This window comes from Pieris napi, chromosome 8, assembly GCF_905475465.1.
Source record: "Pieris napi chromosome 8, ilPieNapi1.2, whole genome shotgun sequence".
Taxonomy (NCBI): domain Eukaryota; kingdom Metazoa; phylum Arthropoda; class Insecta; order Lepidoptera; family Pieridae; genus Pieris; species Pieris napi.
The window spans coordinates 2505931-2520867 of record NC_062241.1 but is presented as its reverse complement, the minus strand read 5'-3'; the positions used below and the strand labels follow the sequence as shown (position 1 = coordinate 2520867).

General features: G+C 43.9%; 1 protein-coding gene across 1 annotated transcript in view; it reads left to right on the top strand.

Annotated features, from left to right (window-relative positions):
• Positions 1–14937, top strand: part of LOC125051982 (mucin-1) — a 48340-nt gene that overhangs the window by 31101 nt on the left and 2302 nt on the right. The window contains exons 4-9 of the mRNA XM_047652626.1: positions 167–326; positions 1357–1527; positions 2770–2948; positions 3591–3726; positions 4503–5820; positions 7639–9177. Coding sequence (XP_047508582.1) covers positions 167–326; positions 1357–1527; positions 2770–2948; positions 3591–3726; positions 4503–5820; positions 7639–9177 — 3503 coding nt within the window. The remainder of the gene's footprint in view (positions 1–166; positions 327–1356; positions 1528–2769; positions 2949–3590; positions 3727–4502; positions 5821–7638; positions 9178–14937) is intronic.

Sequence of the window (14937 nt, the reverse complement as noted above, 5' to 3'; positions counted from 1 at the left end):
AAATCGAGTATTTTATTTTAAAATCAATTTATAAAAAAAATCAAGTGTTATAATGAAATAATTACGTATGTGTTATTCTTTTTTGTGTAATTTCAAACAATTCCGATGAATACAAAATTTTAGGACTATTTAAATGATTTTCTTACTATTTTGTTTTATTTTACAGATATGTTTCGATTGGTGGTAGTCAGTCGCGTTACTCTTTCCGAGTGCCATTGAATGGCTGTGGTTCCAGACCGCTGTGTAATGCGTGTGGTACTATTGACAATGTTCTTGTCTTCCAAACCGATGACTTTGTGCAGGGCCCCAGCGACTTCGCGAGAAAGGTATCATCCTCTTACTAATAGCCTTACAATATCACTCAAAGAGGCATGGGCAAATTTTTACATTTCAATAAATACTAGCTGTACCCCGCCGCGCTTTGCAGTGGCACATTGTGATTGAATGGTTGAGAAATGAGACAAAACAAAGAATACATTTCATATAAGTTTTATTTTGCAATACTTGTGAAAAAAATATGAATAAAAAAAATAGATAAAAACAATCCTTGATGCGGATTATATACCAAGTGCAGAACTTTTTGAGTTTTTGAAGCGTATACAAACCAACATAACCTTTATACATTATTATATGAAAAATTGTTTTTCATTACCAGTTCGTTGTATCCACCAACGCGACACGATTATTAAAATAGCAGACGCCAACGCAAGATTTATTTATTTATTCACAAAAAATACACTTTTTCATTTATCCTTTATCAGTTTAGTTTGTTTTGTGCTCCTGTTTAGTTTTTTTTTCTTAATAACTCTATGTAATAGGTATTTTTGCACTTCTTGACTACGTTACCTATTTTAATACATTAACTTTTTTTCTCTCCCATTAGTTGCCTGGAAGAAATCGCTCGAAAGTGATAAGGCCGCCATTTGCCCTTTTTATTTAATTATGTTTAATTTTTACATTGTAATGCAACGAAGTAATATATAATTAATAAATAAAATAATGTCCAAAAATTAAATATATTATAATATAAAATACATAACATACACAATATCGCTACTGTGAACTCGCTCTGCGAACAAAGAGCGTACCTAAACTTTGTGTGCATATTGAGTATGTCTGAGAATCGGACAACATCTATTTTTCATCCCCCTAAATGTAAAAGTCATCTCAGCCGGGGATCGAATCCGGGACCCATGGATTCGCAGTCAGGGGTACTAACCACTAGACCAATGAGTCGTCTATTTATAATGTATATATTACAAAATAAGAAATAATTGTGGATTGAATGTTTTTGTAGGCTTATGACTTCTGTTGCAGACTCCACAGACACACATCTATATTATAACAACTTTTCAGGTATCCTGCGCCAGCACAGCGCTGGAAGTATCCACTGGGGTCAAGAAAGAGTCTTCACACGTCCTCAAACTAAAACCCTTCATGGTTGACATGCTCGATGTGGTCGCGGTACCTGGACCTACTAGTGGCATTGAGTGCTGGATGGATATTCAAAGAGGAGAATTTCCTAAAGTTAGTACACATTGTACGCACTTAGTTTTAGTCTAGACTCTAGAGGCCATTCGCTAATCACCACCCAGTCGAATACGAAATTCTTATGATTAATACTCGCCAACATTTAAGAGAAACAATATTTTATAACTACTAGGAAATGTTGCCAGCGTTAAAGGTACACTGCCACAAGGACCAAATTTTTAAATTTTATCTTCTTTATAATTATTTATATTATTACTTTGTAGGTTAAGAAAATTGAAAATACAATTTTTACGTATGTAGCATGATTAAATGATTATAGTAACGTATTTTGGAAGGGGGTGGGGTTCCTATTTTGAAACGTTACGATGCGGGGCGGGGATTAAATTACGCGTTATTGTTAATATTTCTTCGACTTACACCACATAATAGTAACTAAAGAGTCACTAGGTGGTCACGAAACGTTTTACTATACTTGGGTACAGTACTGTACTTGGGTACTGAAAAACGTTACAGCGAGTTACATGGGGGGGAGGTCAAGAATCTCCAAAAATTGCGTTATGTAATACTTGAACGCTCCCTAAGATCTAGAGATAACCAGAGATAACTTTATGTGAACTCTCTTACCCGAGTAAACCAACAATTTTCGACCGTACCTTTTGAAGGAGCGTACATCTTGATATGATTCCCATACATAACCTGTCACAGGAGATACATTAATACAACTTATAACAAAATCAGTGGCTCTACAACCTTTTTTTTATAGTCTGGGCCTCAGATATCTGGGTCATGATCATATGTAAATCTAATAGGCAAGTAGCTGATCAGAATCCTGTGCCGGACACGCCGTCGACTTTTTGGGTGTAAGGCAAGCTGGTTTCCTCACTGTTTTCATTCACCGTTCGAGCGAATGTTAAATGCGCATATAAAAAGAAAGTCCATTGGTGCACAGCCGGGTATCGGAACTACGACCTCAAGGATCACACGCTAAAGCCGCTAGGCCAACACTGCATTATATAATATTATGGAAGAAAATGGCAATTTCTTGCATTGCTTTGAAATTTTACATAAATTGTTTGCACTAATAAAATACAATGAGCATAGTTTTAATACTAAGTTTATTAACAGTAAATTCTTTAACATATTAAATTTTTAAATTAAATTATTATATATATTAAAATTAAATTAAACTTAAATCACTGATCTATTATAACTTACAGTTGATTTTTTTTTAATTTTATACGTATATTTAAAAATAGAATTGGCACTCTTGACTTTCAGACAACTCCCTTGGAAAAATCGATCAAGATTGGAGAGTATCTTACCATCCTTATATATCTAAGAGACGTAAGAAAGAAGTTCAGCATAAAGGTACACGACTGCTGGGCATACGATAATGAAGACTACGATAGTCCTCAAACAAGCAAAATACAGCTCACAAACAAAGAAGGATGCCCCAAGTATGTTCTGACCTCTTCTTTATTTCTCTACTGTTTAAAGATATTTTTAAGTACCTATTTGATAATCCGCTGTTTTGCTAGTTATTTTTATTGTATTTTTGTGTTATATATATTTTTAGTTTTTTTTATCGTTTATGTTTACCATAATCTTCTAATATATAAAATTCTCGTGTCACAATGTTCGTTCGCATACTCCTCCGAAACGGCTCGACCGATTCTTATGAAATTTTTATGCTTATTCAGTAAGTTTGAGAATCGGCTATCTATATATCTTTCAAACCCCTAAATGCAAAGAGTGGTCAACCCCTATTTTTTATTATATGGATGATTTTTTTGTTTTTATTTTTTTATGGTACAGCATACCAAAAAACATACAACCCTTAATTTTCTGCCCTCTACGATCAACCCCTATTTTTTATTTGTTGGTTAAGAAATTATAACTTGAACTCTGAGGTTCATATAGAGAAAAATCACAGAAAAACCTACAAAGTTTTCATTCAGGAAAACCGAACAGTCTCTGGGGTAGCAAAATGTCCTATGTTGGTATGTACTAAAAAGGTAGGCTAGGCATTAAGGAGAAACGGAGTTCGCTGGGGCAGCTTTATTGCAGTATTATTATATTATTTCCCTCTTCAATTTCAGAAAGAAGAAGTTGATTGATTATTGGCAAAAATCGACGAATACTGGCAAGAGTGGTGCCACTGTAATCACTTACACCAAAGTTAGTGCCTTCCGCTTTCCAGAGACTGACCAAGTATATTTAACATGTAATGTTGAGGTAAGAAATTGTATACTTAAAACAAAAGCCTTCTTTGACAAAACGTTTTGCTTTTAATTTTTTTTTTTACTTCGTTACATAAAAAAAAATAACATTATATTAGGTATGAAACGGGTGGCCTTATGGCAAGCGATCTCTACCAAGCAAGCCTAAAGTAACCCTAAGTAGAGTGCATAACTGACTCAAAAATAAAATTACAAGTCACACTGAAAAATTATAGTTACCCACCTTAATCTAGAATAAAAAAATAATACAATAGACACAAAACTAAAAGCAAATCTCACTGTTCTTGAATTACAATGCAATATTATTATTATTTTTAATTTCTCAATACAGTGTTCCTTTATTACGTGGTCTGTTATTCAGTGGCTCTTTACTGTACTTAATTATTTCCGCTCTTTCTGATCCATAACGTGATGGATTCCTTTTTTAAGTATTAAATATATAAAAATTTAGTAACTCTTTTTTATGAATGCCTTAGAAAGCATTCAAATGCCTTGGAAAAGGCTATGTTCCATTTGTAACATAATTATTTAGCAGGTAACACTGACATGCAATTTTCATCCTTCTCACTAGGTCCATGGTGTAAAGATATCATAACGTACCTTTATGACTCTTATTATACCAAAAGAAATCGCCAGAAAGAACAGGTTCATTTTCAGTATTTTTTAACTATTTTTTCAAAGATTTATCTAGCCAGATTGCAAGACGTGGCAATCCGCCCACATTGTTATGTTATCAATACTTATTAAAGTTTCGAATTTTTTAATTTCCAGTTGTGCACAAGTGACTGCCAGTCAAACTGTGAAGGCAATGAAATAACAACAACATTCAGACCAGAATTTAAATGTTACCCCGGTTCAAACGATGCCAGATGTGGAGAAACAGCACCTCCACAAATAGTATGTGGACCTGATTCTGAAGACTCACGATGCCCAAAGCCAACAACTCTATCACCTCCTAGATGCTTCCCTGGAAGCCTTGATCCACGTTGCCCTTCACCAACTACTCCTGAAGCACCAAGATGCTTCCCTGGTAGTAACGACCCTCGTTGTCCACAACCTACTACACCACAGCCACCTAGATGTTACCCAGGCAGTTCCGATGCACGTTGTCCTCAACCAACTACGCCACAGCCTCCAAGATGTTTCCCAGGCAGCACAGACCCGCGTTGCCCCAAACCAACTACTCCTGAAGCACCAAGATGTTACCCCGGTAGCTCCGATGCACGTTGTCCAAAACCTACGACACCAGCTCCGCCAAGATGCTTCCCAGGCAGCACAGACCCACGTTGCCCAAAACCTACTACTCCTGAAGCACCAAGATGTTACCCCGGTAGCTCCGATGCACGTTGTCCAACACCTACGACACCAGCTCCGCCAAGATGCTTCCCAGGCAGCACAGACCCACGTTGCCCAAAACCTACTACTCCGGAAGCACCAAGATGTTACCCCGGTAGCTCCGATGCTCGTTGTCCCCAACCTACTACGCAACAGCCACCTAGATGTTACCCAGGCAGTACAGATCCACGTTGTCCCAAACCTACAACAGCGAAACCAATTTGCTATCCAGGCTCCCCAGATCCCAGCTGTCCACAGCCTTCAAGCGTAGCAACATTAACTCCAGCCACGTATCTACCTCCATCAACAACAGAAAAACTGCAATGTCTCCCAGGCAGCAGTGACCCACGTTGTCCACAACCCACTACACCATCTCCGCCAAGATGTTTCCCAGGCAGCACAGACCCACGTTGTCCCAAACCCACTACTCCTGAAGCACCAAGATGTTACCCTGGTAGCTCCGATGCACGTTGTCCCCAACCTACTACGCAACAGCCACCTAGATGTTACCCAGGTAGCACAGACCCACGTTGCCCCAAACCGACGACACCAGCTCCGCCAAGATGCTTCCCGGGCAGCACAGACCCACGTTGCCCAAAACCTACTACCCCTGAAGCACCAAGATGTTACCCCGGTAGCTCCGATGCACGTTGTCCCCAACCTACTACGCAACAGCCACCTAGATGTTACCCAGGTAGCACAGACCCACGTTGCCCTAAACCTACTACTCCTGAAGCACCAAGATGTTACCCTGGTAGTAGTGACCCACGTTGTCCACAACCCACTACACCATCTCCCCTAAGATGCTTCCCAGGCAGCACAGACCCACGTTGTCCCAAACCTACTACTCCTGAAGCACCAAGATGTTACCCCGGCAGTAGTGACCCACTTTGTCCACAACCCACTACACCATCTCCGCCAAGATGTTTCCCAGGTAGCACAGACCCACGTTGCCCCAAACCTACGACACCGACTCCGCCAAGATGTTTCCCAGGCAGCACAGACCCACGTTGTCCCAAACCTACTACACCTGAAGCACCAAGATGTTACCCTGGTAGCTCCGATTCACGTTGTCCCCAACCTACGACACCAGCTCCACCAAGATGCTTCCCGGGCAGCACAGACCCACGTTGTCCCAAACCTACTACACCCAAACCAATTTGCTATCCAGGCTCCCCAGATCCCAGCTGTCCACAGCCTTCAAGCAAAGCAACCTTAACTCCAGCCACGTATCTACCTCCATCAACAACAGAAAAACTGCAATGTCTCCCAGGCAGCAGTGACCCACGTTGTCCACAAACGACTACACCAGCTCCGCCAAGATGCTTCCCGGGCAGCACAGACCCACGTTGCCCAAAACCTACTACTCCTGAAGCACCAAGATGTTACCCTGGTAGCTCCGATTCACGTTGTCCCCAACCTACTACACCAGCTGCGCCAAGATGTTTCCCAGGCAGCACTGACCCACGTTGCCCACAACCAACGACTCCTGAAGCACCAAGATGTTATCCCGGTAGTTCCGATCCACGTTGTCCAAAACCTACGACACCAGCTCCGCCAAGATGCTTCCCGGGCAGCACAGACCCACGTTGCCCAAAACCTACTACCCCTGAAGCACCAAGATGTTACCCCGGTAGCTCCGATCTACGTTGTCCTCAACCTACTACGCCACAGCCTCTTAGATGTTTCCCAGGCAGCACAGACCTACGTTGTCCCAAACCTACCACTCCTGAAGCACCAAGATGTTATCCCGGTAGTTCCGATCCACGTTGTCCAAAACCAACGACACCAGCTCCGCCCAGATGTTTCCCAGGCAGCACAGACCCACGGTGTCCAAAACTAACGACACCAGCTCCACCCAGATGTTTCCCAGGCAGCACAGACCCACGGTGTCCAAAACCTACAACACCTAAACCAATTTGCTATCCAGGCTCCCCAGATCCCAGCTGTCCTCAGCCTTCAAGCATAGCAACCTTAACTCCAGCCACATATCTACCTCCATCAACAACAGAAAAACTGCAATGTCTCCCAGGCAGCAGTGACCCACGTTGTCCACAACCCACTACACCATCTCCACCAAGATGTTTCCCAGGTAGCACAGACCCACGTTGCCCCAAACCTACGACACCTGAAGCACCAAGATGTTACCCCGGCAGTAGTGACCCACGTTGTCCACAACCCACTACACCATCTCCCCCAAGATGCTTCCCAGGCAGCACAGACCCACGTTGTCCCAAACCTACTACTCCTCAAGCACTAAGATGTTACCCCGGCAATAGTGACCCACGTTGTCCACAACCCACTACACCATCTCCCCCAAGATGCTTCCCAGGTAGCACAGACCCACGTTGCCCCAAACCTACGACACCGGCTCCGCCAAGATGTTTCCCAGGCAGCACAGACCCACGATGTCCCAAACCTACTACACCTGAAGCACCAAGATGTTACCCCGGCAGTAGTGACCCACGTTGTCCACAACCCACTACACCATCTCCCCCAAGATGCTTCCCAGGCAGCACAGACCCACGTTGTCCCAAACCTACCACTCCTGAAGCACCAAGATGTTACCCTGGTAGCTCCGATGCACGTTGTCCCCAACCTACTACGCAACAGCCACCTAGATGTTACCCAGGTAGCACAGACCCACGTTGCCCCAAACCGACGACCCCAGCTCCGCCAAGATGTTTCCCAGGCAGCACAGACCCACGTTGTCCCAAACCTACTACACCTGAAGCACCAAGATGTTACCCCGGCAGTAGTGACCCACGTTGTCCACAACCCACTACACCATCTCCCCCAAGATGCTTCCCAGGCAGCACAGACCCACGTTGTCCCAAACCTACCACTCCTGAAGCACCAAGATGTTACCCTGGTAGCTCCGATGCACGTTGTCCCCAACCTACTACGCAACAGCCACCTAGATGTTACCCAGGTAGCACAGACCCACGTTGCCCCAAACCGACGACCCCAGCTCCGCCAAGATGTTTCCCAGGCAGCACAGACCCACGTTGTCCCAAACCTACTACACCTGAAGCACCAAGATGTTACCCTGGTAGCTCCGATTCACGTTGTCCCAAACCTACGACACCAGCTCAACCAAGATGCTTCCCGGGCAGCACAGACCCACGTTGTCCCAAACCTACTACACCCAAACCAATTTGCTATCCAGGCTCCCCAGATCCCAGCTGTCCACAGCCTTCAAGCAAAGCAACCTTAACTCCAGCTACGTATCTACCTCCATCAACAACAGAAAAACTGCAATGTCTCCCAGGCAGCAGTGACCCACGTTGTCCACAACCCACTACACCATCTCCGCCAAGATGTTTCCCAGGCAGCACAGACCCACGTTGCCCAAAACCTAATACCCCTGAAGCACCAAGATGTTACCCCGGTAGCTCCGATGCACGTTGTCCCCAACCTACTACGCAACAGCCACCTAGATGTTACCCAGGTAGCACAGACCCACGTTGCCCCAAACCAACGACACCAGCTCCGTCCAGATGTTTTCCAGGCAGCACAGACCCACGGTGTCCAAAACCTACTACTCCTGAAGCACCAAGATGTTACCCCGGTAGCTCCGATCCACGTTGTCCTCAACCTACTACGCCACAGCCTCTTAGATGTTTCCCAGGCAGCACAGACCTACGTTGTCCCAAACCTACTACTCCTGAAGCACCAAGATGTTATCCCGGTAGTTCCGATCCACGTTGTCCAAAACCAACGACACCAGCTCCGCCCAGATGTTTCCCAGGCAGCACAGATCCACGGTGTCCAAAACCAACGACACCAGCTCCGCCCAGATGTTTCCCAGGCAGCACAGATCCACGGTGTCCAAAACCTACTACTCCTGAAGCACCAAGATGTTACCCCGGTAGCTCCGATCCACGTTGTCCTCAACCTACTACGCCACAGCCTCTTAGATGTTTCCCAGGCAGCACAGACCTGCGTTGTCCCAAACCTACTACTCCTGAAGCACCAAGATGTTATCCTGGTAGTTCCGATCCACGTTGTCCAAAACCAACGACACCAGCTCCGCCCAGATGTTTCCCAGGCAGCACAGACCTACGTTGTCCCAAACCTACTACTCCTGAAGCACCAAGATGTTATCCCGGTAGTTCCGATCCACGTTGTCCAAAACCTACAACACCTAAACCAATTTGCTATCCAGGCTCCCCAGATCCCAGCTGTCCTCAGCCTTCAAGCATAGCAACCTTAACTCCAGCCACGTATCTACCTCCATCAACAACAGAAAAACTGCAATGTCTCCCAGGCAGCAGAGACCCACGTTGTCCACAACCCACTACACCATCTCCGCCAAGATGTTTCCCAGGCAGCACAGACCCACGTTGTCCCAAACCCACTACTCCTGAAGCACCAAGATGTTACCCTGGTAGCTCCGATGCACGTTGTCCCCAACCTACTACGCAACAGCCACCTAGATGTTACCCAGGTAGCACAGACCCACGTTGCCCCAAACCGACGACACCAGCTCCGCCAAGATGCTTCCCGGGCAGCACAGACCCACGTTGCCCAAAACCTACTACCCCTGAAGCACCAAGATGTTACCCTGGTAGCTCCGATGCACGTTGTCCCCAACCTACTACGCAACAGCCACCTAGATGTTACCCAGGTAGCATAGACCCACGTTGCCCCAAACCTACGACCCCAGCTCAGCCAAGATGTTTCCCAGGCAGCTCAGACCCACGTTGTCCCAAACCTACTACTCCTGAAGCACCAAGATGTTATCCCGGTAGTTCCGATCCACGTTGTCCAAAACCAACGACACCAGCTCCGCCCAGATGTTTCCCAGGCAGCACAGACCCACGGTGTCCAAAACCTACTACTCCTGAACCACCAAGATGTTACCCCGGTAGCTCCGATCCACGTTGTCCTCAACCTACTACGCCACAGCCTCTTAGATGTTTCCCAGGCAGCACAGACCTACGTTGTCCCAAACCTACTACTCCTGAAGCACCAAGATGTTATCCCGGTAGTTCCGATCCACGTTGTCCAAAACCTACAACACCTAAACCAATTTGCTATCCAGGCTCCCCAGATCCCAGCTGTCCTCAGCCTTCAAGCATAGCAACCTTAACTCCAGCCACGTATCTACCTCCATCAACAACAGAAAAACTGCAATGTCTCCCAGGCAGCCGTGACCCACGTTGTCCACAACCCACTACACCATCTCCGCCAAGATGTTTCCCAGGCAGCACAGACCCACGGTGTCCAAAACCTACTACTCCTGAAGCACCAAGATGTTACCCCGGTAGCTCCGATCCACGTTGTCCTCAACCTACTACGCCACAGCCTCTTAGATGTTTCCCAGGCAGCACAGACCTACGTTGTCCCAAACCTACTACTCCTGAAGCACCAAGATGTTATCCCGGTAGTTCCGATCCACGTTGTCCAAAACCAACGACACCAGCTCCGCCCAGATGTTTCCCTGGCAGCACAGACCTACGTTGTCCCAAACCTACTACTCCTGAAGCACCAAGATGTTATCCCGGTAGTTCCGATCCACGTTGTCCAAAACCTACAACACCTAAACCAATTTGCTATCCAGGCTCCCCAGATCCCAGCTGTCCTCAGCCTTCAAGCATAGCAACCTTAACTCCAGCCACGTATCTACCTCCATCAACAACAGAAAAACTGCAATGTCTCCCAGGCAGCCGTGACCCACGTTGTCCACAACCCACTACACCATCTCCGCCAAGATGTTTCCCAGGCAGCACAGACCCACGTTGTCCCAAACCTACCACTCCTGAAGCACCAAGATGTTACCCTGGTAGCTCCGATGCACGTTGTCCCCAATCTACTACGCAACAGCCACCTAGATGTTACCCAGGTAACACAGACCCACGTTGCCCCAAACCGACGACCCCAGCTCCGCCAAGATGCTTCCCAGGCAGCACAGACTCACGTTGTCCCAAACCTACAACTCCTGAAGCACCAAGATGTTACCCCGGTAGCTCCGATGCACGTTGTCCCCAACCTACTACGCAACAGCCACCTAGATGTTACCCAGGTAGCACAGACCCACGTTGCCCTAAACCTACTACTCCTGAAGCACCAAGATGTTACCCTGGTAGCTCCGATGCACGTTGTCCCCAACCTACTACGCAACAGCCACCTAGATGTTACCCAGGTAGCATAGACCCACGTTGCCCCAAACCTACGACCCCAGCTCCGCCAAGATGTTTCCCAGGCAGCTCAGACCCACGTTGTCCCAAACCTACTACTCCTGAAGCACCAAGATGTTACCCTGGTAGCCCCGATGCACGTTGTCCTCAACCCACTACGCAACAGCCACCTAGATGTTTCCCAGGTAGCATAGACCCACGTTGCCCCAAACCTACGACCCCAGCCCCGCCAAGATGTTACCCTGGTAGCCCCGATGCACGTTGTCCTCAACCCACTACGCAACAACCACCTAGATGTTTCCCAGGTAGCACAGACCCACGTTGCCCTAAACCTACTACTCCTGAAGCACCAAGATGTTACCCCGGTAGCGGTGATCCACGTTGTCCTCAACCTACTACGCAACAGCCACCCAGATGTTTCCCCGGAAGCACAGACCCACGGTGTCCCAAACCTACGACACCAGCTCCGGCAAGATGCTTCCCGGGCAGCACAGACCCACGTTGTCCCAAACCTACTACTCCTGATGCACCAAGATGTTACCCCGGTAGTTCCGATCCACGTTGTCCCCAACCTACTACGCCACAGCCACTCAGATGTTTCCCAGGCAGCACAAACCCACTATGTCCATCAACGCCTACCCCAAAACCCACGCCAAGTTCTTGCTACCCTGGATCAAAGGATCCTAAATGTCCTCAACCGTTTGCCCCAAGTAGTACAAACCCACCTCAAGATTATCTTCCTCCAGTTGGTAATGAAATAAATTCATCTATCAAGGGAAAACTGGCTCGCAAAAGCATAGAAGACTATGATGATCCCTTAAGTGATGCCGGTAAGATCTGTCACCTAACCTAATACTTATTATATATAATATACTAACAGACAATAATCGAATAATATTAATTATTTATGTTTTGTTACAGGATCCTTCGAGTTTTCGCGTACACAACCTAAAAAAAGAGTTGCGAGAGACATAAGCAAAAATGCCAATAACTTAATAGATTCTTCTGGAGCCGGGTACATTTACGGGACATTTGTAGGGGTTACAGTATTTATTGTTTTCTCTGTAGCTCTATCAGTTTTTATGTATAAACGATCACGAGTCCAAAAACAATCAAATGTACAAAACCTTTGTTAATAAGTAACTTATTTAGAAGAACTTTCAATCGTTACATTCTAACATTGTAAGGATTGAAAATCCAGACTCATACTCAATTGATTATTGTGATATTTCATTGTTCTGCTTAATTTTACGTATTTTTAAGAATGGCATATATGTGATAATTGCCGAACAATCACTGCCTTAGTTTTATTGAGTGACTAATTTATAACCAGTTTAATTTTATAGTGCCATAATAGTAACTGCCAGATACATAAATTGTGCCAAACTACTGACCCAAATTTGGCCGAAATCAAATTTGAGTGATTGACAGTCTCGTGTAAAATTTATTTCGAGAAGTTTCGATTCCTTCGACTTTAAGCAAATCACCCAAATCGAGGCAAAGTAGCAAAAAATATCTCTACACTTTTCACAAGTGTTAAGTTTGGCACATTTCGAAAATTCCTGATGATGACAACCAGTTTTGTAGTCACTAGTCAATTTATCCTGCAAATACTATTTTTTTTACTTTTTATATTAAATATATATATTAAAACACATTATTTTGTAAATACACTGCCAATTTTTGTAGCAATACCCTTCAAATTATTATCAAACATTATTGTCTACAGTCTTATCGCTTAATTTTAGTGTCATGCTAATTTGGGCTGTTATAATGAAATCGTATATTTAGATTTGACAAAATAATATCTTTGGAGAGTCAAACTCTAATGTATGCTTTCGTCTAATTGTCTGAATACTTTTAAATTGTTACCGTATTTCTAACTACTCTTCCGTCATGTACGCATTGAAGAGTAATATTTTGATTATATTATGTAACATATATTATGTAATAAGATCGCTTATTGAATGAATACAAGTGTGTTAAACATTCCATGAATGTATTTTGTGTTTTTAATATTTCCCTAATCCCCATTATGTACACCACATTTGGCTCATAGCCTAATGTACTTTATTTATCAATAAAATAAATTCAAGAACAGACCATTAATCAAAGCGCACAGGGTTTAAAGTTTTTTTATAAAATAGAAGACACTATTATATTGAAAAATACATTTACTTCGGTTTATATAATTAATTACTATAACTACAAAAATACCTATATTTACTTCATAATATGGAAAAAAATTGTGGCACTACTGTAACCTTATTATTTCTGTACCTGTTTCATGATCATTTGTCAATCTAATAGGCAAGTAGGTGATCAGCCTTGTGAGCCTGACACACGCCGTCGAGATTTTGGGTGTATAACAAGTTGGTTTCCTCATTCACCGTTCTTGCAAATGATAAATGCGCATATACAAAGAAAGTTCATTGGTGCACAGCTCGGGATCGAACCTACAACCTCAGGGATAAGAGTGGCACGTTGAAGCCACTAGGCCAACACAGCTTTTTTATTACGGAAACAAATGCCAATTTCTTACAAAGCTTCGAATTTTTTAAGAAATTGTTTGCACTAATAAAACACAATGCATAAATTATATACAATGTTTATTAACAGTAAATTCGTTAACGTATTCTTTAAATTAAACTTAAAGCTATCGTTCAATAAATTTAATTCTCAATGGTCCATCTGGCGTATACATCGGATAAATGTGGTAATCCAGAGGCTTGTGGTGATACTCCATTTTGTAGTTTTGAATAACCTATAATAAAAATATAAAAAACGGCTCAAATATGAGAGTCCTTCCTCCAACTTCGATTTTGTTCCCTTTGGAGTAGAGACTCTTGGGCCGTGGAGTTCAAGTGCACAGGCGCTAATTAAAGATTTAAGTTGGCGCCTGGTAGATAGTACCGGTGACCTGGCACTTTCCTTGCTCAACGAATAAATATCGCAATTCAGCGAGGAAAGCATACCAGCATTTTTTTTTACAGAACAGGGCAAACGGGCAGGAGGCTCACCTGATGGTAAGTGATACCGCCGGCCATGGACACTCTCAATACCAGAGGGCTCGCGAGTGCGTTGCCGGCCTTTTAAGAATTGGTACGCTCTTTTCTTGAAGGACCCTAAGTCGAATTGGTTCGGAAATACTTCAGTGGGCAGCTGGTTCTACAAAGTGGTGGTGCGCGGCAAGAACTATTTGTTAGACACGCTAAAAATACCTCTTTCTCTTTGCCAACATACAAGAAACATATTAAGACTAGAATATGATAATGTAGTTTTTCAAGTAGATTAATTCAGTTGTGGTAATTTGATTTGTTACTAGTAAGAGCCGATATTACCTAATATTCATATAGATGAAAAATGATAGCATCTTTCTCTCTCCTGTCTCACTCTGATACCTCATTAACAAATATTAATGTAAATTATAATATGAAGAATATAATATACCTTGCAAATCATAACATGCATTTCCAGTTCTGCAAATCTTCGCCCCAAACACATCCGCCGGCCGAATCCAAAAGGCAAAGACGCAAATGGGTGTTTGTATGACGACTTTTGAAGCCATCGTTCGGGACGGAACTCTTGCGCATCCGCGAAATATTCATCGCTATTGCCCATAACGTAGTGTTGGAAAATAACTTGAGTCTGCAATACAAATTAATATAGTACTACTACTGTTCGGTTTGTTTTTCTTTTGTTACTTCTTTGGTTTCCTTGAAAACTAA